This window comes from Maniola jurtina, chromosome 20 (assembly GCF_905333055.1).
Source record: "Maniola jurtina chromosome 20, ilManJurt1.1, whole genome shotgun sequence".
NCBI classification, from domain to species: Eukaryota; Metazoa; Arthropoda; class Insecta; order Lepidoptera; family Nymphalidae; genus Maniola; species Maniola jurtina.
Window position 1 is genome coordinate 2,607,307 of NC_060048.1, and position 24,884 is coordinate 2,632,190.

At 38.4% G+C, this 24,884-nt stretch overlaps 1 protein-coding gene across 2 annotated transcripts in view; it reads left to right on the forward strand.

Moving 5' to 3' along the window:
* Positions 1 to 1,250: 1,250 nt before the first annotated feature.
* The window catches only part of LOC123875754, a 75,273-nt gene continuing 51,639 nt past the window's right edge, over positions 1,251 to 24,884 (forward strand). Inside the window, exons 1-2 of one of the 2 annotated variants that reach the window (XM_045921791.1) lie at positions 1,251 to 1,421; positions 22,997 to 23,121. In XM_045921791.1, the coding sequence (XP_045777747.1) occupies positions 23,105 to 23,121 (17 nt within the window). In that variant the 5' untranslated portion in view covers positions 1,251 to 1,421; positions 22,997 to 23,104. Of the gene's footprint in view, positions 1,422 to 16,114; positions 16,244 to 22,996; positions 23,122 to 24,884 lie in introns of those variants that run through there. The other variant, XM_045921790.1, reaches the window with a different exon arrangement.

A 24,884-nucleotide genomic window follows, 5' to 3' on the forward strand; every position in this document is an offset into this window, starting at 1 on the left:
ATGGAGATAGAGTATATACCCTGGATTAGCACATAGGCTATTTTTTATTCCGGAAAATTAGAGAGTTCCCACGGGATTTTAAAAACCTACATCCACGCGAACTAAGTCGCGGGCATCGGCTAGTCCTATATATATCGACAGGCAGGTAATCTTGCGCCGATGATCAAACTTTGGCTCTTAGAATGCGCTTGGGCGCTGGGCCAATGAATCTTCTGGTACGACGATCCACCGAATCCGATGCATCAAGCTGGTAGAGTACCTAGTAGGTACTTGGTAGAGGAATCCCATAAAATATGGTTGCAGTAGCATCCACGACCGAACTTGTTTCTAGCCAACTGGTCTTGTTTTGGATTCGATGCATTGTCCGAAGTTAAGATTGAACGAAAATTGATACTAAGAAATTGACCTTGTCGGTAATCGGAACGGCTCTTACATTTCGGAAAGTAGGAGCCCTTACAGCTTAGTTGTTAAGATATCCGCCTCCTATTCGGCAGATCAGGGTTCGATCCTGTGCACCACCTATAACTTTTCAGAGTAAAATGTGTTTTAAGCCCTTAAAAATCTCTTGCTTCTACGGTGAAGTAAAAACGTCGAGAAGAAAACTTGCATGCCTGAGAGCTCTTCATATTATTGTTCTCAAGGGGGTATGACTACTTGGGCAGCGTGGTGGACGATGGCCCAACCCTTCTCATTCTTTAAGAGGAGTCCCGTGCTTAGTAGTGAGCTGGGGAATGGATAATGAATCGTCACTCTACTCTATCTGTGCTGGGACTTAACCCATCTGATAAGAAAATGTTACATCACTTAACAATGCAATTAGTTCCGTACATAACATTTCCCGCGGTACAAAGTGACGCCGCCATGTCAACAAAACGCGCTCATCATAGAATAACCACGGATGTATTATGAAAATGGGATTAATGGTAATCACCATTACCTAAGCGATGGCATCGGGTGGGGTGGCGGTACCACTTTCAGTTTCTGCAGCAAACCTGCCTCGAATACACGCGTTGCGCAACCCCACAGTCCGGTCGCGGTCGCCCGTATCCGAATGACACACTTTTTTTATTTACTTCTTATCTTAACTATTTTTTTAAACGAATAACAGATAAAAATTGATAAAAACATTTGCAACGCGGTTTTTTTTTTTAAATTTCAAAATCCTGGAATTCCGTATTTCGCTAATAAAACAAAATTTAGACGTTTTCCAAATTTCAGTATTCCCGCCTTTGAAACTTGTTTTTTTTTTTTTTAATTTAATTGAAAGGCAAAGGTTGCATTAAAAAAAGTTTCAACCGATTTTTTTTTTGTTTTGTGCAATTAACAAAATGAACAGAACGTTGAAGTGTGTTTTTGTTGTGTGCAAGTGCAATGTGTGTGTTTTGTGTGGGCACTGATACTGAGCCACCATCTGTCGAAAAGTAAGTTTTTTAAATTTCTTAACTAAAGTAAGGTATATATTGGAAGCTGCGATGAAAGCTCCGACCTTTGTTAGTGGCCAGAAGAGTTGTGGTTTCGTAATGCCGAATCCTTGATATGTATTGATATGGTAGTTGTACCTATCTATTTCGAAGGCGGGACGTCGTAAGGCGGGCGGTAAGGTATAGTATAGCTAGCTATAGTACGCGACAGGTCGAAATGGCTATCGGGGTATGAAGCGGGGGACGCCTCGCGCACCCGCACGTTACCTGCGTTATCGGGTTAGCCTGGGGACTGTGCGGGTGTGCGTGGCGTACCCACCCCTATTGCCATCTCGACTTGTCGCGCATTATAGGTAGGCTAATATTGTTCATCGAAGTTCCTATACAGACTTAGAAATAGATAAATAATAAATAATTAATCATGTTATTCTTTTTTGTGGCAATTATTCATCATCATCTCAACCCTTCGTCAGCTCACTACTGAGGATGGGTCTCCTTTTGGAATAAACAGAGTTTAGGTCACAGTCCACCAAGGTGAAGGATGGCAAGCTTCACACACCTTTGAGAACATTGTGAAGAACTCTCAGGCATGCAGGTTTTTTCACGATGTGTTCCTTTGCCGTTAAAACAAGTGACATAACCTCGGACGCGGTAACTTCTGGAAGAAAATATCTCATGAGTTCGAACACAAGTTATCTTTTGCGCCTCTTTTTAGGGTTCCGTATCTCAAAAGGAAAAACTGAATCCTTATAGGATCACTTTGTTGTCTGTCTGTCTGTCTGTCCGTCTGTCCGTCCGTCGTGTCTGTCGAGAAAACCTATAGGGTACTTACCGTTTACCTAGAATCATGAAATTTGGCAAGTAGGTAGGTCTTATAGCACAAGTACAGGAATAAATTTGAAAACCCCGAATTTGTGGTTACATCATTTAAAAAAAAAAAAAATGCGTTTCAATTTTCAACGTAAGATACCAAGTGGGGTATCATTATGAAAGGGCTTTACCTGTACATTGTAAAATGGATTTTTATTTATTTTTATGTATAATAGTTTTTGATTTATCGTGCAAAATGTTGCAAAAAACACCCGAGCACGGAACCCTCAGTGCGCGAGTCTGACTCGCACTTGGCCGGTTTTTTAAGTCTATGCAATTTGTGAAAGTTTTCAATTTAAAATGTTGATTTTCAAAATTAAAAGAAAACGAACGGGTTCACCGTCTTCTGGTGACCTTCAGCAACAAAACACTCTTTTAAATGCTCAGAGGTGATAGTGACAGACTTATAAATCAAAATCTAGTCAAGTGCGGATCAGCACACACTTAACGTAGGGTTCCGTATTCGTCTATCGTCCGAAAAGAAACCAATCCTCGAGTCGGGTGGAGCACCTGTGTTCGTGGTGCACCGCAGAGTTCAGACGGTATGTAGGGACTATGTTGGTCCCCTGAGGAGTGAGTTAGTCATGATTAACATGGCTAATATTCTTTGAAGAAAAAAGATTCGACTCTACTCTGTTTGCGACCGTCTGTTTGCGCTGACCCTTATGGTGTTTTCCTTCACTGTCGAAACGTGACAGATTACACACTTAAATAAGCGCGAATGCGGGCTTAATCGCCGCATGATCGGTGCTAAGCGTGAAATATCGGATTTAAGCATGATTTAAGCATGATTTAAGCGTAATTTAAATCATGGAGTTAAGCAAATTAAGCATAAATTATTTATGGAGGTAATATTATGGTTCTTGATTTATCGTATTAGTACCAGTAGTATAATACATATTTTTAACTTACAACATGTTTTAAAGTTAAACATACATTAGGTAAATCTCTACCAAAAAATGTGTTATTTTAATTTACCGACGACAACGATTGGCCTTGACTTGACCCTAGTTAAAATAAAAGGCCTATAATGATAATTTAGAAAAGATTGATTTCCCAAAAAAAATGCCTTAGTACCTAGGTAGCTATACCTACTTAAAAAGTATAAAATCTAACCTTGTAAGACGACGCGCTCTATTGTGTGAAAGAATCGAAAAAATATACGAAAAAATTGCGATTAAGTAATTTGAAAAAACTATTCATTTGCGTACTACTTAAAACGCACATTTCAAACATAGGAACATTATTGCTAGCTTATTCTAGAATTTGCACTAAAATTACGACTACAATATCGGAATTCAGATGTTATATCCAAAATAACCAAATCGATTACACGAATCAACGTAACAGTATACGCATGCACCCGTGAATCGATAGACTGTTATTTAATTTTGGTATCATAATCGATGTTATAGCATAACACCGATTTCGCACGAAAAATGTGCATAATATGATAATAGTAGCATAAATCGTGTTAAATTCGTTTTTAATGGCAAAAGTTTTTAAATCGACTTAAAAAATGTTAATATCAATACGGACTATTTTCTTTCTTCTCTTTTTATCGATTGTACCTACTTACTACAAGTAAAATCTCAACAAAAAACCGGCCAATTGCGAGTCAGACTCGCGCACTGAGGGTTCCATACTCGGGTATTTTTTCCAACATTTTGCATGATAAATCAAAAACTATTATTATATATTAAAATAAATAAAAACCTGTTTTAGGATGTACAGGTAAAGCCCGTTCATATGATATCCCACTTGGTATATAAGAGTTCCGTTTTTCCTTTTGAGGTACGGAACCCTAAAAAAAAAGAGAACTCTCAGGCATGTAGGTGTCCTCACGATGTTTTCATTCACCCTTGAAGCAAGTGGGTATTTAATTGCTTTTAAAACACATATAGCTCTGTAAAGTTAAAGATACGTGCCAGGGATCGAGCCCCCAATCCTCCGAATGGGAGACCAACGTCTTATCCACTATCACCCGCGGCATACATCATGTAACATCACACTAATATTATAAAGGCGAAAGTTTGTGTGTATGTATGTGTGTGTATATTTGTTACTCCTTCACGCAAAAATCACTGGACGGATTTAGTTGAAATTCGGCATGGAGATAGATAATATCCTGGATTAGCACATAAGCTACTTTTAATCCCGGAAAATCAGAGTTCCCACGGGATTTCGAAAAACCTAAATCCACGCGGACGAAGTCGCGGGCGTCAGCTAGTCTAAACATAAAAGAAAATCTGACTGACTGTTTGACTGACTGTTTGACTGATTTATCAACGCGCAGCTCAAACTACTGAACAGATCAGGCTGGGCATGCAGATAGATAGTCTATGACGTAGACTAAGAAAGGATTCTTTATTTTTTAAGATTTCTTTAAAATTCTTTTAGAGCCCCAATAGCTCAACGGTTGAGGTGCGGGCTGAATTCCGATAGGTCGGCGGTTCAAACCCCACCCGTTGCACTATTGTCGTACCCACTCCTGGCACAAGCTTTACGCTTAATTGGAGGGGAAAGGGGAGTATTAGTCATGATTAGCATGGCTAATATTCTTTAAAAAAAAAACAAATCCCTAAGGGGGCGAAATAGGGATTTGAAAGTATAGTCCACGCGGACGAAGTCGTGGGCAAAAGCTAGTAGTATTATAATTTTAGTGTTAAATTAAATTTGTACGAAAAAGTGTCACAGATATATTTAAAAGCCATAAAAATATTGCTGTACTGTGCCAGGGGCATGCATTATGCATAATGATGTAAGACATGCTTATGATAATAAATGTAAAACACTCAAAATAAATGTCTATAATAATTTTCTTATGTGCGTTGTGCAACGCCGGTGATTACCTGCAGAAATTCGCAGGATATCCTGTAATCTGTGGCCTTGTCAGCTGTATCCACATAACATCTGCGCGCAGCATTGGATGAAACCAGCCAATATTAGGCAATGCTACGAAACCCTAATTACCTACGAATACTCCTGCCATTTGATCGGACTGATCGAATTGTAAAGCCCTTTTATTGTTAACCCCCGACCCAAAAAGAGGGATGTTGAATCTCTTGAACCGTAATAGAAAGAGAATTGATATTTTCACAGTGTATTTTACCACTATAACACTACAATATATTGCCACTATAACAACTAATAATAAGAATTTCGAAATGGCTGCCAAGGAAATTAAAAAAGTATTATTTCTTATACGATGGTACGGATCCGTTCGTGTCCTAGTTCGACTCGCACTTGACCGATATTATTACCACAACTGCACCGCACGCCACCGCAATTTTACCCCCACCTGGTGCCTTGTGATTGTTCTAGATCTTTCTTTGCACCCTCTGTGGAACCAACCCCCTTCAGCGGTACATGGTCTCCACTCCAGAACACGTCTGCCTCTGCAGCCATCAGTTCTGCGACGACCACAATCACGTAATTAGGGATTACTTAATCAAAATTTTATCGACTTACTAGATGATTCCCACGACTTTGTCCGCGTGGATTTAGGTTTTTAAATCCAGTGGGAACTCTTTGATTTGCCGGGATTAAAATTTGCTCATTTCAATTTCCGGGACACAAGCTAACTCTGTGTCAATTTTCATATAAATCGGTTAAACAGATGAGCCTTTAATAATCCCGTGGGAACTCTTTGATCTTCTGGGACAAAAAGTAGAGCCTATTCCTGTCCCCAGGATGTAAGCTAACTCTGTACCCAATTTCATCAAAATCGGTTAAACTGTTGGGCCGTGAAAAGCTAGCAGACAAACAGAGAGACAGACAGATAGAACACTTTCGCATTTATAATATTAGTATGGAAGTATGGATGGATTGACCATTTAACGTCGCCAAATACGGTAAATCCGATCAGTGTCTTGGGCTTAGGCGTCGGACGACTTGCGAAACCGACGGTCTTGCGAAGGTTGTATGGACGTGCGTATACTAAATATTATTATTTAAATTCGCTTGTACAGGTTTTGTTCTAATTAAATGCTAATCTAATTAAAACGAGACCTGTGCAAGCGAATTTCCTCTTGAAAGCGAAGCACTGTGTGTGGTGCAGCAGTATATTATTATAAGTAAACTGAGCACGAATATTTTGAATCTTAATTGAAATAATCGTATCAAATTACTTTTACCCTAAATTATTTTTGCACTAGGGATCTTTGATCAAGATCCCTAGTGCAATGATGAGCACTATGGTCTTATAAGTGGTTCAATTCCCGACGGGGGAAATTTGGGAGCGACTTTGTGCGCACGCTGTTTTTTTTTAAATCTCTTGAACTCTTTGATTTTCTCGGATAAACATGATGATGATTGCAAGCGGGATGCAAGCTATACTTGTACTTTTCGTCAATATCGGTTAAACGAATGAGCCGTGATTAGTAGACGAAAAACAGGATCTCCGTCTCCAGGATGCAAACTATCTCTGTATCAAATAGATAATACCCGAGACTTCATCTACGTGCATTCAGGGTTTTTAAGAATCTCTTGGGAACTCTTTGATTTTCCGGGACACAAATAACATATGTCTCTGGGATATAATATGTTCCTGTACCAATTATTTCGTCAACATCGGTTAAACGGATGGACCATGAATAGCTAGCAGACAGAAAGACAGACACACTTTCGCATTTGTAATATAATATTAGTATGGATTGCCACTATTAGTATTAGAGTCCTCAGATTACAGACCTTAGACTAAATACGGTCAGGGCTTAGAACTGATTATCGTATACCTATATTACATATCCACTTTACAAAACCTAGTTTCCCCGTCTCGCTTCGGCTCTCATCATGTTGTATCTAATCTCTAATTACAGTTTGATAACATATTCGAATTACCACATGTTATACAATGTAAGAACGTTGTTTAACTCTGATTTCCACACAGATCGAGTTCAAGTATCAAATACGGTTAACGTGATACTTATACTTAGAGATAGAGTGACACTTATCCGTGAATATGATTATAAACTTCGTGGTCTTGATACTTGAATCAATATTTGATGCCTAGGTGCGGTGAGAACTACGATTGTGTTTATAAACTTTAGGTAATTCATGATACTTGGCCTACGTCTATGTTGGAAGGCAGAATTGTAGGCAACAGGGTTACAGGTCGCCAAAGACGCAAATGGTTGGTCGATATAAGGGGATAGAAAGGGGTTAGCTGCCCAAAGTTAAATAAAAACGGCGGCTTTAAATAGAAGCTTTTCGTATGACGGTCGCCAAGCTTCTGAGTTTCTGTTCAAAAGTGCAATTGCTGAGTTATTGACGGCTCTTTTCAGTAGAATTTGCATTCCGAAACTGTGGTAGAGTCACAAACGTAGCATAAAAGACATTAATTGTAGATATAAATTGAAGCAGGCGTTATTTGCGAAAGTCCAGTATATGCCTACGAGAGCAATTTGTGTGGTGCAACATGTGTGTATGGTAGTCGAGTGTGTTATGGGGATCTGTGTGGTGTTGCATGGTGGTGGTGCGTATTGCTAGATCAGTGGCTGGCTTTTCCAGCATGTTTAGCAGGGGGAGGGTGGGTAGTGCATATTGCATGCTGCATGTTGCACCATACAGATTTCTGTTTCAGCGGATTGAAGCGAATTATAAGCTGTTGGTTCCTTGTAAATAAATTATAATTTTGATTAAATAACTAAGGTACCTGAGGTAAGGTGTTGTAACTTGTAACTAGGCCACACCACCCTAAGCCCAAATTCTAATGACTAAACGGACAAATTGCAACATTGCAGCGATGCAGGAAACGAGTCAGACAGGCGTATTAATTGCGAATTCCGGCCAAAAACATATTCCAATTTGTCAATGATTTATTTATTTAAATACATTTGAGGGCGCGATTTAATTTATTGATTGATTTAAATTATCGAGATACGATGAGGTGTCATGTAGGTGACTGACGACCGCCCTGACACAGTGGTATCTTGACAATACAGCATTGTAAAGTCGAAATCTCCTGAGGATGCTCCGGTGTCGGGGCGAAACGTGCGTCGAGAGTAGTGGAAAAGTCTTGTGTGGTGGTGCATGTGAGTGGTGGTGGCAGTGCTTGCTTGGGAACTTGGCTTTATTGCTTGGTTGGGGAGGTAAGCGGTGCTTAGCTTGTAACTGCATGTTTGACCATACAGATTTTTTCTGTTGGCGGATTATAGCAAAATAATTTTTAACTGTTTCTTGCTAAACAGTGGTAAGGTTTTGTTTATAATATAAGTAGGAAATTCCGGGGTTCGATTCCCAGTAGGGGCAATTTGGAATATTTTAATTGTCTCTGAACTGTTCTGGTTAGAGGCCACTCTGATTTTTTAAAGATTTTATTTGAGTACTAGCTGATACCCGCGACTTCGTTCGCGTGGATGTAGGTTTTTTAAAATTCCCGCGGGAACTCTTTGTATTTTCAGGATAAAAAGTAGCCCTTGTGCTAATCCAGGATATTATCTATCTCCATTCCAAATTCCAGCCAAATCTGTCTAGTAGTTTTTGCGTGAAGGAGTAACAAACACACACACACACATACACAAACTTTCGCCTTTATAATATTAGTGTGATTTGCCTAAAGTTTTTTGATGCCAATTAGAGAAGCGATCCTAATTATAACATAGACCTATAATACTAATTTTAATTAAAAGCTTGAGGAAACTCCAAACTTGCATAATATATTGGGTAAAATTTCTGATTTGTACTCAGTTTTGATCATGCTATTCATTTTAGATGGGCTATTTTAATCTAATTTAGGATAACAAAATATGGTGCTAACTTTCCTTATCGAGAACAATGAACAAAAAGTTTAGCGGTCGACTTACCTACTTACCTAGTAGTTTTTGCAATTAATTGACACTCATTTTCAATCAAAATTTTGTAATATTTAGAGGTTAATGTCGAAACTTGAAATATTTAAAGTGACTTAGCATAAAATCTGCTTAGACATACTCATAGCCACATAACTACCAGCAATGTGTACATACGGCATGCGGGTTATGAAACTTGGCCTCTTTACCACTAAGTTTAGTGAGATGTCACTTTTACGCTAATATGTGAAGTAACTCATTATTAGTTAACCAACGTTTTAACATCTAGGTCGACTAGTAACATAGTGACACTGTCCCACCATAGGTATAATATTTTGGCCTGAATTTTCTAAAAAATATATTATAGAGTCCACGCATCCCTACACAACATCCTTTAGGCAGTGACGGATTAACCCTTAATCAAATTAAGCAATTGCCTAGGGCATCACGTCTGAAGGGGCACCAGAAGAAGCACAAAAAAAATCCGTCCTTAGGGCGTAACGTCTCACTCTCACGTCAATAAAAACCACACCAAAAAAAGTTTCTAGGACTAATTTGAAAATTCGCGCGTTTTAAATTGACATAGAGTCCGACCTAGAGTCATAACCCCACTCCCGCTTGCCCACTCGCTGTCCGCTTTTGCATTCGACAATTCGAATGCCCCCGAAAGCCATTTCAACAAATAAATAAATTATGCTTTGGTTTTTATTGTTGTCGCATCTACTCCACTTCTAAAGTACGTTACATCATCTTATTTTATAAAAAAACTAATGTTTTTAGGCGGTAAAGGTGTAAAGAGCGATTCTAGTTGACATACGGATAGGGGGGCCCAAAGGCATGGATTGCTTAGGGCATCAAGTAGTCTTGATCCGTCACTGCCTTTAGGTACCTACCACATTTTTTTTTTTTCAAAAAGTAAGTACGGCCTCTACACCTACCTAAACTGGACGTAAGAATTGTACTATAAACGCGAATGTTTGTATGTATGCATGGATGTATGTTTGAAACTCTGTCATACAAAAACTACTGGACGGATTTGGCTAGGAGATAGATTATAGCATAGGCATAGGCTTAACACATAGGCTACTTTTTATCCCGGAAAATCTATGAAATACCACGGGATTTTAAAAAACCTATATAATATATCCATGGGAACGAAATCGTGGGCATAAGCTAGTAAGTATATATCACAGAATAAATCTTCGAGAACACCTATACGAAAATAAACACGATATTATGTTGTCATATTTCGAGATATAAACAAAAAGGGGAAAGTGTTCGAACGCTGACCGCAAAGGTCGGCTTTATGTAAATCTATAAGTACAAGTATTATAACAAGAAAAAGTTGAAAACTAAAACCCGACTGCGACCGTCTTAATAAACGTTGAAATATTATAGTAAAATTGTTTTTCTGTCGCTTGGTATATTTTAATGTTGTAGATAGTAGATTTAAGTCCTTTACAACGAATCGATTGACACCTCATTCATCAAAATCGGCCTCATAGTTTAGGCACTACGGTTACACAGAATCTGGATACAAACATACATAACTACATACAGAGATACATACAAAGACTGATAAAATCATAATCCTTCCTTTTGGCTTTTCCGCAGACGGGTAATGAAAAGACAGTAGGTGCCTCATCCATTATGCTGGTAGTGTGATTTGTGTAACTCTTTCCACCTTGCATCTCTACCAAGTAGACACCAAACAAGTGTAAATTAAAAATTTATAACACCCCCGACAAGTGAAGATTACAGTAACTAGAAAAGAGCTGATAACTGATGATAGCTAAGAATACTCTCGATCAAGCCACCTTCCAAACAAAAAAAAAAACTAAATTAAAATCGGTTCATTAGTTTAGGAGCTACGATGCCACAGACAGATACACAGATACACAGATACACACGTCAAACTTATAACACCCCTCCTTCCTTGGGTCGGGGGTTAAAAATAGGTATAGATTGTTAGCCACGAAGTTGCCTCAAAATTAGCCCTAAAATAAAGATTTTTCAAGGGCCATAACTTTCAAACTAAATACTATTTTACTGTATTAACTATTTTAGGGCATAGATAAATCGATATATAGCTTAGTTATCGATCTAGAACAACAAAGAATAGAAAAATAGGCATAATTTTTGTATGGAGAAGCGCGTAAGAAGTGTACCCTTAAACGAATGTACCTGGATGTTTATTTTAACGTTGATTGTTACTGCATGCTACCATCCAGTGACGTAACAGTTTACTTTTCTCTTACCGCACATTGTATAACATCGACATTGAGATTTGAGACCGACTGACCGCGTTCCAAACTTGACCGCCGAAAGTGAGGGCTTGTCTTTTTACTTGCAGTTTTATATCAGGGACTATGGCCTAGTTGCAACATCGCATAATAAATAAATAAATAAATAAAATTTTATTCAGCTCAATAAAATCACAAAAAGAAAGAATAAAAATAAAAATATAATTCATACAAATTATCAACTAAACTTAAAAATAGAAAAAACTAAGACCAATATTGTGTCTGTGAGCTAAAAGGGCTCTGCCTCAGCAAGATCTGCAGTATTTAATTAAATACCGCAGCGCTGATTTTCAAGCATACATAGGATAATCAGTCAGTATTCTGCCAATCCGCACATGGCTGAAGTGATGGACCACGCGTGTTGCTAGTGTTGACATACGGATCTGAGACAGTTGCTAACTATGGACCTCATAAGAAAGTCAGACCTCAACGTCACTCAGCGGATGAGTTAGAGAGCTTTGCTTGGAGTCTGCGTAATCAAATCACAAATAAGGAGATCCGTAGTGTAAGGTTATTTTTAAAAATTGATTTGAGTTGTCAAAAATAATATAAAATTATTAATTTATCTAATGCAGGTAGTTTGATAAAATCGATATTTGGCTCATTCGATGTCATACAATCTGTTACTAGGAGGCCGACAAGATTGAACTTGCATAAATACGGGTGTTTCGAAGGTTTTAATTCAGTCTCCTTCCGAGATTCGGAGCGATATCGCATATTTTCGGTATTTGGATTGTGAACTGAATAATTAGATGTTGTGATAGCAATCACGCTCTAATTAAATTATTTATTTTGTCATTAGTTTGTTTAGATTAAAACTCTCGGATAACCTCTACACATTGAACCTGATGTTTTTTGTGTTGGTTTGAGAGGACATTCCAATAATTCGATAAAAATATTTAAATAATACCTGCTTTTCTGAGTGACGCCAATAATTCAGAAGCGGGACGTGTCTCACGTTGTCTTAATTTCGCTTTGGTATCTTTTTGTAAACAACCCACATTTGATTAAAATTTTTATTGAGTTTGATTTGGTGATTAAAATTTTTAGTTTTTTTTTAAGAATTTAGTCTTTTGTGAAGTGGAAAGTAATTTGCAATAAGTGGTTCAGATTTTGTATACATCGAATGAGAAGTTAGTCGTTTGGATTTATTGTTGACTTGATATTAAAACTGAGAGTTCGGCAGTTCAAGGGTAGGTTTTAATGATTTGACGGAGGGCAGGATAGCCCATGATTTGGATTTGACTTAGGGCAAGGAAGCCCGCGACTGACATGACAAGATTGATTAGAAACACGAGGACGTGTTAAATTCAGGACGGCCGAACTGTAAGGTTATTTTTAAAAATTGATTTGAGTTGTCAAAAATAATATAAAATTATTAATTTATCTAATGCAGGTAGTTTGATAAAATCGATATTTGGCTCATTCGATGTCATACAATCTGTTACTAGGAGGCCGACAAGATTGAACTTGCATAAATACGGGTGTTTCGAAGGTTTTAATTCAGTCTCCTTCCGAGATTCGGAGCGATATCGCATATTTTCGGTATTTGGATTGTGAACTGAATAATTAGATGTTGTGATAGCAATCACGCTCTAATTAAATTATTTATTTTGTCATTAGTTTGTTTAGATTAAAACTCTCGGATAACCTCTACACATTGAACCTGATGTTTTTTGTGTTGGTTTGAGAGGACATTCCAATAATTCGATAAAAATATTTAAATAATACCTGCTTTTCTGAGTGACGCCAATAGTAGATAAGTGTAAATTAAAATTTATAACACCCCCGACAAGTGAAGGTTACAGTAACTAAAAAAGAGCTGATAAAATTCAAACGGCTGAACCGATTTTCTTGGATTATAGCTAAGAACACTCTCAATCAAGCCACCTTTCAAACAAAAAAATAATAATTAGTTGTCTGTAAAGTTGGTTTACTGACGATAGTTGAACGTGACAACAAAGGCCGATTGTGCTTCTTTGTCGCTCGTTCCGCGCTCTCGCTTGCACTTCAAGCCTTACATGGAACGCCTCAGAGCGAGGTAACGCCGCATGAGTCATGTTTTTTCGTGCGTGCAGCCGGCTCTATCGAATTATAAGACGTTGTCACGTCAAAAAACTAAATTAAAATCGGTTCATTAGTTTAGGGGCAACGATGCCACAGATAGATACACAGATGCACACGTAAACTTATAACATCCCTCTTTTTGGGTCGGGGGTTAAAAAACCAGAGTAACCGACATAACTCAACGGGTTGCGAAGCTGAAGTGTCAATGGGCAGGGCACATAGTTCGAAAAACCGATTCCATGGCGAGTTCGCACCGGAAAACACAACATTGGCAGACAGGCAGGCCTTTTATTAGGTGACAGGGACATCAAACTTGACCTCCGAAGTCTTTTTACTTGCTGTTTTATATCAGGGACGTATGGCCTAGTTGCGACAGCGTGTATCTATCAGTCAGTGTCTGCTTATTCATATTTAGCCAGCGGAGTGGGCTTAGGTCTTGAAAATCAGACTATATTTCAGTTCAGGTTTTGATACTCAGTGTTCCAAGTCCGGAGTTCCGGAGTTTCGAAGCTTCGAGAATGTTAATAAATAATGCGATTGATTGGAAAATTACTTGCGCTTAAATTAATGAATAATGAAAACTGCCATATCCCTTCCAGGTTAGCCCGTTGCCACCTTAGACTGCGTCTACCATCAGACGAGATTGCAGTCAAGGGCTACTTTGAATCTGAATCAAAACAAGTCTTAAGCGGAAGGATCTGGAAATCCATTGCATTACTATCCCAAGAAACCCTCTGTCATTTCGATTGCCTGGAAGAGATCGCTAGGTACTTAGCAATCAGGCCGCCAAATTATACCTGCCTATAATTTTTGTTTTGCTTTGTATGTGCTCTTTCTGTGTTAATGTTGTAAAAGTATATTCATTCATTCTGTCATTAAGAGAAAGTGGTCGCGACCCTCAACGACGAGGAATACGAGGCAGAGAGAAAGATTCGTTTATCGTATGAACCATTTATGATCAAGGTTGAATTATAAATTATAATATTTATCGTACTACCCACGATGCTTACACAATTATTTTGTAAAATCCTACTTAATTATACCTCAATTACTAAAATAAATTAAATATAGATAAAAAAGCCCTATAAAGATTGTTTTATAAGGGTATTATGATAAGGTCTGCACACATTCAGAGGTGTCTCCACGATTTAAACCAAAATTTCGCAACCGTTTATGTGAGTCTTTTTTTTTTCTTTAATCTGGCTTTACTCTGATTAGCCAATGTCAAGTTTGTGATATTTTCAAGTTATTGAATTTATACAAGTATGGACTCCGTCTGCGCCGGCACCCGCCGACATACGCGCGGCGCCCCTTTAGAGCACTTCCCAGTCAGTTCCACCACCAAAAAACACCAACTAACACAAAAACCAGCCACTCTTAACAAAAAAAAACACTCCAAACAAGCACAGCACGCGCGCCAGCAAACGCCATCGCAGACGAAGTCCTATGTGAGTCTTACATGTATGTCATTTTTGTAAGAGCGAGTACACTCTCATCTGATCCGAGTCCTTGAAAATACGGATTTAAAAGACTTCGGGTATTGCTTACGCACTAATCCGATCTCTGATCATAATCCAAGCGGACAGTGGACATTTTTGTTATATCTACATCATATTGCGTCCGATTTAAATCCGAGGCACATCCGAGATAATAATTTCTCGCGGATGACGGAGAGATATCGGATGACGGAAGTCGGAGCTAGTGCGTAAGCTACCATCCAAATAATTCTATGACTACTTCGGACTTAGATCGGATGAGTGCGTTATTATACACTCTAATTCTGTCTCGTTAGTCTTTAGGTTAGCTTAAAGCTGCGGCCACACTTGCGCGTCATGAACGCGGGATGCTGGATGCGATGCGGGAGCGTTCATGCAGCAAATCTATATGTGTAATGGTTGTGTAGGTGTGCATGGCGCCATTAAATATCGTGGGCAGCGACCTCCGCGCGGCTGACGTTCCTGCTTCGTATCGCTGTAGTCGCATAATGGATAATGCTTTAAAGTTACAGAATACAGATCATGGTTTTAATCATGGGTTTGAGTCCTAGGTCGGGTCAAGAAAGGTATTAGGATTTTCTGTCATAACTCATCACACTAATATTATAAAGGCGAAAGTTTGTATGTGTGTGTGTGTGTGTGTGTATGTTTGTTACTCCTTCACGCAAAAACTACTGGACGGATTTGGCTAAAATTCGGAATGGAGATAGATAATATCCTGGATTAGCACATAGGCTACTTTTTATCCCGGAAAACCAAAGAGTTCCCACGGGATTTTGAACAACCTAAATCCACGCGGACGAAGTCGCGGGCGTCAGCTAGTAAGACATAAAGCTGTCATGTCGGATGGCCGTCCCGTCGAACTATGAGAATGAAGGAATAGATGCATGTTCTTGTCCGCTGTAATATTTTCTACATAGTTGGAAATTATACGACTATCTTACAGTCAGTCTTACGGTTTCCCTCAAATAAAATTTTATTACATAAACCATTATTTACGAGGGCTATAAATCTGTCATAAAATAATGAATATAAACGTTTGCATGATGTAATAATACCTAATCAAACAACATTGTAGATCATAGAGTTCAGCTTCTTGTGCTATAAAAGATTGCCATTGCAAGTCTAGAAGATGCTTCATCATCATCAACATATCGCCGCCTAACTACTGAGCACGCACTAACTACAGAGAAGCGTTTAGCCATAGTCCACCACGCTGGCCACTGGGGTCAGACTTCACACACTTTTGAAAGCATTATGGAGAACTCTCAGGCATGATCCTCGCGTCAAAGCAAGTAGGTATATAGAATAGTTAAAGGTGCGTGCCCGGGACCGAACCCTAACCTTCCTAATAGGAGGTTAACGTTTTAACCACTAGGCTATCACTGTGATCAAGATTACTCTTAACTTAAATTAAATACCTACATTGAAAAAATAACAGTAAAAAAAATACTCTTTTTTAAATTTATGTACGCCCTCTGTATCGATTCAATCGACTATCAACATAGCTCAAGATTAAAAGTAAATACAAAACTATGCAGTGTGTAATACACAGCACAATTATATCGGCGTTCATTAACTTCTAAGTAAAGATCAAAACCACATAATTTAATAATCAATTAATTGATTATGTTTATTTATTCAATTAATTGAATTCCCCAGTACCGAGCCTTCTCTATTTACTTGCCACGGAATTTAAAATAGAAGTGGTAGAGGTGCATACTCGTGAAAGCTCGTCAACACGCTTCAGTGCGTGGTGTTGTACAAATAGACGGAATCGCATAGCAGTATAATTTAATTTACGTTGCTTTGGATGTTAGAGATATGTAAGTATGTGGTTTGTACATCCCGTGGCAACTTTTTAATTTTTTAAGACAAAAGGAAGTCCGTCACTTTCCAAGTTTATTGACAGATGCAAAAAATAATTTTGATGCGTTGCTCTGTTGCGGCATGATTGAATGGCAAACTAACAAACAACAACACTTTCGCATTTAATAATATTGGTACCCTACTAATATTATTAAATGCGACGTTTGCGACGTGCAAAAACGCAGTTTGAACTGTACGTTGACTTGCTATGTCAGTTTCCTTGTATAGTAAAAATCGGCGATACCGCGCCGTCTCGCTGGTTGATTGCGGAAATCGCATTACGCATAATCAATTATTATTATCACAGTCTCAATTGTCCTCACTGACTGAATGTGTGGCATTTTTGCAGCAACAATGCATTCTAACAAATATCGAGAGAGTGTCACTCGTCAGGCAATCAATCATAAGTGATTGCGATCGTCACACTATAGCCGTTGAAGAACTACGATCAGTGCTTCGTTACTGTTTCTATTACTTTATTTAGGACTCTGTGGTACATATAATCAAGGTTCCCTAAATGATGACACGGTGAAGTAAACAGCGGTAAAATCGGGGTCGTTGTATATGTTTATCGCGATCATTAAATTTATTAAGGCATCTTTTTGGTACTGGTTATATTATTTACCGGTGAATTTCATGAAGGGCGTAAGATATGAGCGGTAGCGTCAATATATAAACATCAGAAATGTATGCACAAAGTAGCTGCTTTCTCTACCCAATCTACACAATTTCTTAATAAGAGAAGCTAGCAAGCAAAACGGTGTAATTGCATCCTACTGTACTTACTTTACTTACCTGTATCTGCCTGTCTGCTTCCTTGTGACGGCCCAACAGTTTAACCGGTTCTGATGAAATTTGGTACAGTGTTAGCTTATATCCCGGGGCGGACATAGACTACTTTTCATTCCGGAAAATCCAAGAGTTCCCACGACATTCCTAAAGACCCTTCCGCTTAACCGATTTGTATGAAATTCGGTACCGAGGTAGCTTGCGTCCCTGTTATTGACATAGGCAAATTTTTATCCCGGAAAATCAAACAGTTCCCTTTTTATTCATCTTCAGTTCATCTTTAAAAATCTAAATCCACGCGGACGAAGTTGTGGGTATCGTCTAGTACTAAATGAAATCAACTCAACGTACCTAGTTGAAATTAATTTTCCTTTATTTTAGATAAAATTATTGGTCGTTAAAAAACGCCATCAAGTCAATAGGTTTTAACTTAGACCCTACTCAACATAGGAAGTGGGGTCAAATACCATTAAGGTGTATCCACACCTGCGCATGCGCACGAACCGTGGACAAAACGCGCATCGAACGCCTGTTTACGCATCACTGTCTCTGTGTGTGCAAGTTGCGAACGCTTTATCATGTTTTGAATGCCGTGACTTGTACAACATGCACACGAACCGCTCGCAAAACCACTCGTGGATACGTGCACATTATGTTCTTATGATGCTCGTCGTGTGCACGGTTCGTGTGTGCGCAGGTGTGGATGAAACTTTAGCATCTTTCGTAACTTACAAATTACTTTAACTTAACAGCTATGACAATCGACTGTGTAGATAATTAAATAAGCAATAATCATGTTCAAGTAATATGTGCAATTTCTTATATTCAAGAGTAAACTATACTTGTACAAAATCATCTACGAGTGTTGAATTTGCTTATTACCAATTTATTGGTGACGAAAAGAAAAAACCGGACAAGTGAGAGTTGCACTCGCGTGGAGAGGATTCCGTACGACACATCGATGCGTACGATGAATTAAGTTTGTCTTTGTAGTTTGAACGCACAATATTGAGGGATATAGACGTACTTAGGTACCATCAACCATGCTATTTTAAGACCATAAGTTTTTTATAGATTTCCCTGTAGCTAATCTTGTAAAAACTGTTTTCTGTTGTGGTCGGCCAATGCTGCATTTTCCGGTGCGAGGTCGCTATTAACTTATAGGTAGGTTACCTCTCAAATCGTCAACTAATCTGAAGGAGCTTTTACGCAATAAACAATTGGGTTGTTAAAGAAAACCTTGCCAAATCATACCTTACAAAGCAAAGTTAGGTCAGGGTTGATTTTGGCTGTCAAATTTCAAATATCCCAAACTGGCGTCGATTGTAATGTGGCTGATAAAAAAAAGAATATACTTATCGAATCAAATCTATACTTTATTGAAGTCACGACTTTTGTTCGTTTTATGGTTCGGTCACCTACATTTTTGGGGCATTCAATGATCGAAACGAAGGTTCGCACCCATAACCTCGGCGCAGCGTGGCCCAATTTTATCGATCTCCTTTGGTGATGGAAGGAAAACATCTGAAATAGGAATAATTCATACATAGGTATTACTAGAGGATGCCCGCGACTTCGTCCGCGTGGATTTGGGTTTTTAAATATCCCGTGGGAACTCTTTGATTTTCCGGGATAAAAAGTAGCCTATGTCCATCCCCGGGACATAAGCTAACTCTGTACCAAATTTCGTCAAAATCGGTTAAACTAAAAGATAAAAAAAGGTAGCAGACAGACAGACAGATAGACAGACAGACAAACTTTCGCATTTATAATATAAGTATGGATTAGTTAAGCTGTGATAGCCTAGTGGTTAGGTTTTCCGCCTCCTAATCGCAGGTCGGGAGTTCGATTTCGGGCACGCACCCCTAAATTTTCGGAGTTATATGCGTTTAATTAAATGTAATTCAATTAATTGTAAATGTTTAATTGAATAAAAATAATTTGAATTTGAATTTGAATTTGTAAGGGACATTTAATTAAACGCATATAACTCCGAAAAGTTTAAAGCTTTAACGGTGAAGTTAAACATCATGAGAAAACCGGCATGCTTTAGAGTGAGAGTATTCCATAATGTTCTCATCAAAGGTGTGTGAAGTCTGCCAATCCGCACTTGGCCAGCGTGGTAGACTATTGCCAAAACCCTTCTCACTCTGAGACCCGTGAGCCGGCGATGGGTTGATCATGATGATAATGATTCATCATCATCATCATCATCAGCCTGTGGACGTCCACTGCTGGACATGGGCCTTCCCTAAAGAGCGCCACCACACCCGGCCCTCAGCCTTCCTCATCCAGCCATTTCCCGCCAGCCGCTTAATATCATCGGTCCATCGTGCTCGAGGGCGTCCCACACTACGTTTGCTTAAACGCGGTCTCCACTCAAGGACTTTCCGGCTCCAACGGCCATCGCCTCTACCACAAGCATGGCCTGCCCACTGCTACTTCAGCTTGCTAATAGTTTGGGCTATGTCAGTGACCTTGGTTCTCCTGCGGATCTCCTCATTTCGGATCTTATCCCTCAATTATGTGGTATGATATATAATGATAATGATGATAATGATTATTATCAATTAATATTATAAGTAACCAATTTACTTCTTGAGCCCTAACATAATACTTTTGGTACTATAAATTGGCAGGTAACAATCATGAAAATAAAATGATGAATGATCATGCACCTTTCACTGACAGATATAGATGTAGGTACAGTTCAATAATCGCTCAATCGAATCCATCAATGGATATCGGTGCAGGTAATTGCATTAGCCTAAAAGGTGTTAGGTTGAGCAACGATCATTATCACGCCCGTAATGATCGCTGTGATGATGGATCGATAGTTGATACCGAGTTAATGGTTTACGATTGGGTTACGCAAAACTGAAGTGCTCCCAGGAAAATGTTAAAGCTATTCAGGCTCAAAAACTATTAAGTTCTTAGTGTACCTATAATATGTTGAATTTGAATACATATTATGTCGGATGACTAGGAAGGAAATATTTTTACAAGATGATGCCCACGTCCGCGTGGATTTAGGTTTTTGAAAATCCCGTGGGAACTCTTTGCTTTTCCGGAATAAAAGCTACCTGTGTCAATATCCGGGATGCAGGTTACCTCTGTACCAAATTTTATACAAATCGGTTAAATGAATTTTGTATGGGTACCTTTTTTCGTAGGGAAATCATGGATACCACTAATATAAGCGTCCTACTTTATTATAAACACTTACCTAATTAAAGACCTTCAAGGTCTCTGCTTCGTGATCTCGTACCTATCTAATTATGAGCATGATCCAATTTCGCACATAATATTTACTCAACTTAAACCAATTAATTGTTCAAATAAATCCCTTCGCTTTGGTAAATATTGAAATAATTTTAATTGAATGTGAGTTTTCATAATTTATTTATTTATTTATTTATAATAGTATATGTTATACCTAGAACCTAGATGTAGACAGTAAAAAAAAATATTTATCTGATCAGTTCGCGGTTTTGTAATCTCTGCTCCTGATAATGTTTTAAGTTCCTGTTGCTTTATAAAATCTGGTTTTTGTCTGGTAGGAGGCTACGGCCGTGGCTAGTTATCACCTTACTGGCAAAGCCGTGCCGTCAATTGTTAGCGTTCGGGCACAATGCCGTGTGGAAACATGGTTGGTGAGATCACAGTCAAGAGCTAACTTGCAATGGTATTTAAAAAATCTAATGTTAATAAACCGGTTCAGGGTTTTTCATAATGCAATATACATATAAAATTACTTAATTATTATAACATTACGTGGATTCATGCTTTATTAGCTTCTAAGTACTCTAGGTAAAAGCACAGATTACCAGAAACAAGGGTAAAAGAAATAAATTACGCATATTTTACATTACCATTACCAATTTGTGGGTACTAATATAAATCTATTAGCGCATAGGCTGATTCGTAAAATCGTGTTAACTGCTACTCCATCATAAGCGACATAAACGAGGGCGTTGTTACATTCGGTGTTTGCGGTGACAATAATTGCAGTTATGTAACGTAAACATATAACTGCATGACATTTATGTCACAAAATAACTGTGCTTGTTACCGCATTCCTTGAAAAACTACTGGACTTATTTTGATATAGTTTTTACACGACTCGACTGTCCAAAAAAGGAGAAACTTACCTACGTGGTGAGTTACCTTATTTCCAATAACTTCTTAATGTCTGACCAGATATGGATATATGGGCTAGCTTTAGAATTCTTACATAATCCCGAATGACACTAGGTATACAAAAAATGTATATGGTCATTTTTTTGGAAGGGCAGTAGTGCTTTTTATTTATTTTTAATCCCGATCCAAAAAGAGGGGTGCTATAAGTTTGACGTGTGTATCTGTCGGTGCCATCGTAGCTCCTAAACTAATGAACCGATTTTAATTTAGTTTTTTTTTGTTTGAAAGGTGGCTTGATCGAGAGTGTTCTTAGCTATAATCCAAGAAAATCGGTTCAGCCGTTTGAAAGTTATCAGTTCTTTTATAGTTACTGTAACCTTCACTTGTCGGGGGTGTTATAAATTTTTAATTTACACTTGTTAAATTATGACTCGTTGGCATTTATGCTCATAGGTACGTTTGAGACGGACAACGACGTAGTAGTTCCTATTAGTACGAAGTACTTACAGACTACAATTATGTGATATTTTAGGCACAGCACAGACACATGATATTATATTGTATGAAGAAATGTCATCGAAAGTGCGTGGTTACGATTCAAATGTCATATTATTATAGCGAATAAGGCCATACGATGTGAACTAATAAGCGATTCGTTATGTAATTCTGCGCCAGCGCATCCAAGAATGCTTTCTGTGTGTGTGCTGCAGATCTTATCGAGGAACTTGAATAATTCATAAGAATATTTTATAATGTTTATTTACTCTATTTAGGCATACTTAATAGTGTTGATAAAGAACTAGGAAAATAGATAGCGCTTCGTGTAATTATGTTCAATGTTTGCTCAATTAAGTTATAATTGCTTAAGTATAAGTTATTACCATGTTTATATGTGTTTTTAGTTATGAGTTCAAGTTTTTTGTATCATTATTTAAAGATTTTAATATGATGTTCATTTTAAAAAGTGAGATGATCGTCGCAGATACCTACCCATCATTGTATTCGAGATGCTGATTACGAAAATGACATGAAATTTGAAATTCAAGATTGCTAAAATTGTCATTTTTTTTTTTTTGAAAAATCAAATGCGATTATGAAATTGATGTCCAATTTAAACTTTACTTCTAGAGAGCCGTGGAATTTAAATTTTTAACATGTTTTTATGTTGATGGTGGCTATGATGATGATGGTGCTGATGATGATGATGGTGCTGATGATGATGATGGTGCTGATGATGAATGTCGTTGCAGGGTGGAGGGCGCCGCGAGAGCGAGGCGGGGGGCAGCGCATGCGGCGCGGGTCCAGGCGCCGCGCTCGCGCCGCCCGCGCCGACACACCCCCTGCGGGCCCTCGATGACATGCCGCCTATACTCAGGTAAATCATTAAAGCTGTATCTAATACCTACATCTATTTTATTTGAGATTCGGGACTAGGAACCATCGGAACTCAGTATTCGGAATTCTAACTTACTAAAGCTTTGAGGATCCCCTACGCGCCCTGAGAAGAAGCCCACAACAAACTTAGCCGTGTATTCTTTTTATCATCACCTTTTCAAAATATCATTTAAAGCTATCAAAGCTGATAACTTATTCCCAAGCTTTCTTATCATTCAATGATTGACTTCTGGACCTTTTAAAGTCAAAGTGAGATAGAATTCTACCTAAGAGAAGAATTATACTTCAGGAAGTTTTGTTTTCCTCCTCTTGAACCCAATGATTAGATGATTGTCTCTGGTTGACACAGATAACCTACGTTTATACCTAACATACATAAAGAACAAAAGAGAAAGGGCCTCTATTCAAACAATAACCAATTCCTCAACAGCGGAACACTCAGGAAACTTACTCATTCATTGACGACCATTGATATAAAAATCTCAAGATACACACGGTCTCGCATAAGATTAGCATAATATTTGCGCCCAAGCGATAAGTAGCTGTTGTACACCTTAATGGTGTAGAGAAGCTAATAGAGACATTTATTATTTTGTCGTTAAAAAAACCCAATTTTTTTTAATAAGTTAGTCCTTGACTACGATCGCGCGTGATCTCACAAAAATTAAAAAATGGAAGCGGGCTATTTAAGAGTAAGTATGGCAATCTAATAAAACCGCGATTTTTACGCGGCAACGTACCACAACACTAAGTCGCTTGGCAGCAGCCACGGCCGAAGCCTCCTACCTGACTACCTAACATGACCATTATTGTGGCTAATTCTATTGTCACAATCTCTAAACAATAAAATAACAAATCTAACTACCTACTTTGCTTTTCGTAAGACTCCTGCGAAAAATGATAAGTAGTATCAGAAGCATCAAATTAATACCAGTCAATTTAGATTAGAAGATGCGGTGTGAAACAGAATGTGCAGATTACAGTATAAAAATGCATACACGAGTTAAAAATTGCATTTCAAAGAAAATATGCATCTTTAGTTCCTATCAAGTCATGTACAACAATTTTACCTACAAACTACATGATGCAGTTTCTAAAACTCTATTCCGTTGAATTAAGGGCTATATTGTACAAACGAAAAACGATTAAGTTTGTCGATGTAAACCAGTTATGAGGTCAACGACTTGACAATGACTCCGTAGCAATTTCGCATGCATCGTGCGTATCTAGATTTTAGTACGTGATTGTAATGCGTCGTGTATTTGGGTTCCGTGCCTAACAGGTGTAAAATGAAGTCAGTTAGTAAAACTCGAAGGAAAAGGCCGGCAACGCATTGGCGGTTCCTCTGGTGCTGCAAATGTTCATGGGCGGCGGTAATCACTTAACATCAGGTGATCCGCTTGTTTGCTAGTTTTTTTTATTTAAAAAACAGAACAGTGGGTAGACGGACGCACGGAAGGAAGGACCGAAAGGCGAAAGACTGATAGCAGAGTGACCCTAATAGAGCTCCGTTTTTATCCTTTGGGCACGGAAGCAAAATTCAAAATATTTTTATTCAATGAGGCTTTTAAAAGTGCTTTTGAATCGTCAAAATAATTAACCATTGGTTCGAAATGCCGTTCCTACCGAGAAGAACTAGCAAGAAACTCGGCGGTTGGTCTTTTCAATTGTTCAATTTACAATACTATGCCATATAGGTACTATACAAGCAATTGCAGCCCCGCGTATTGCTGGAGCGAGCCA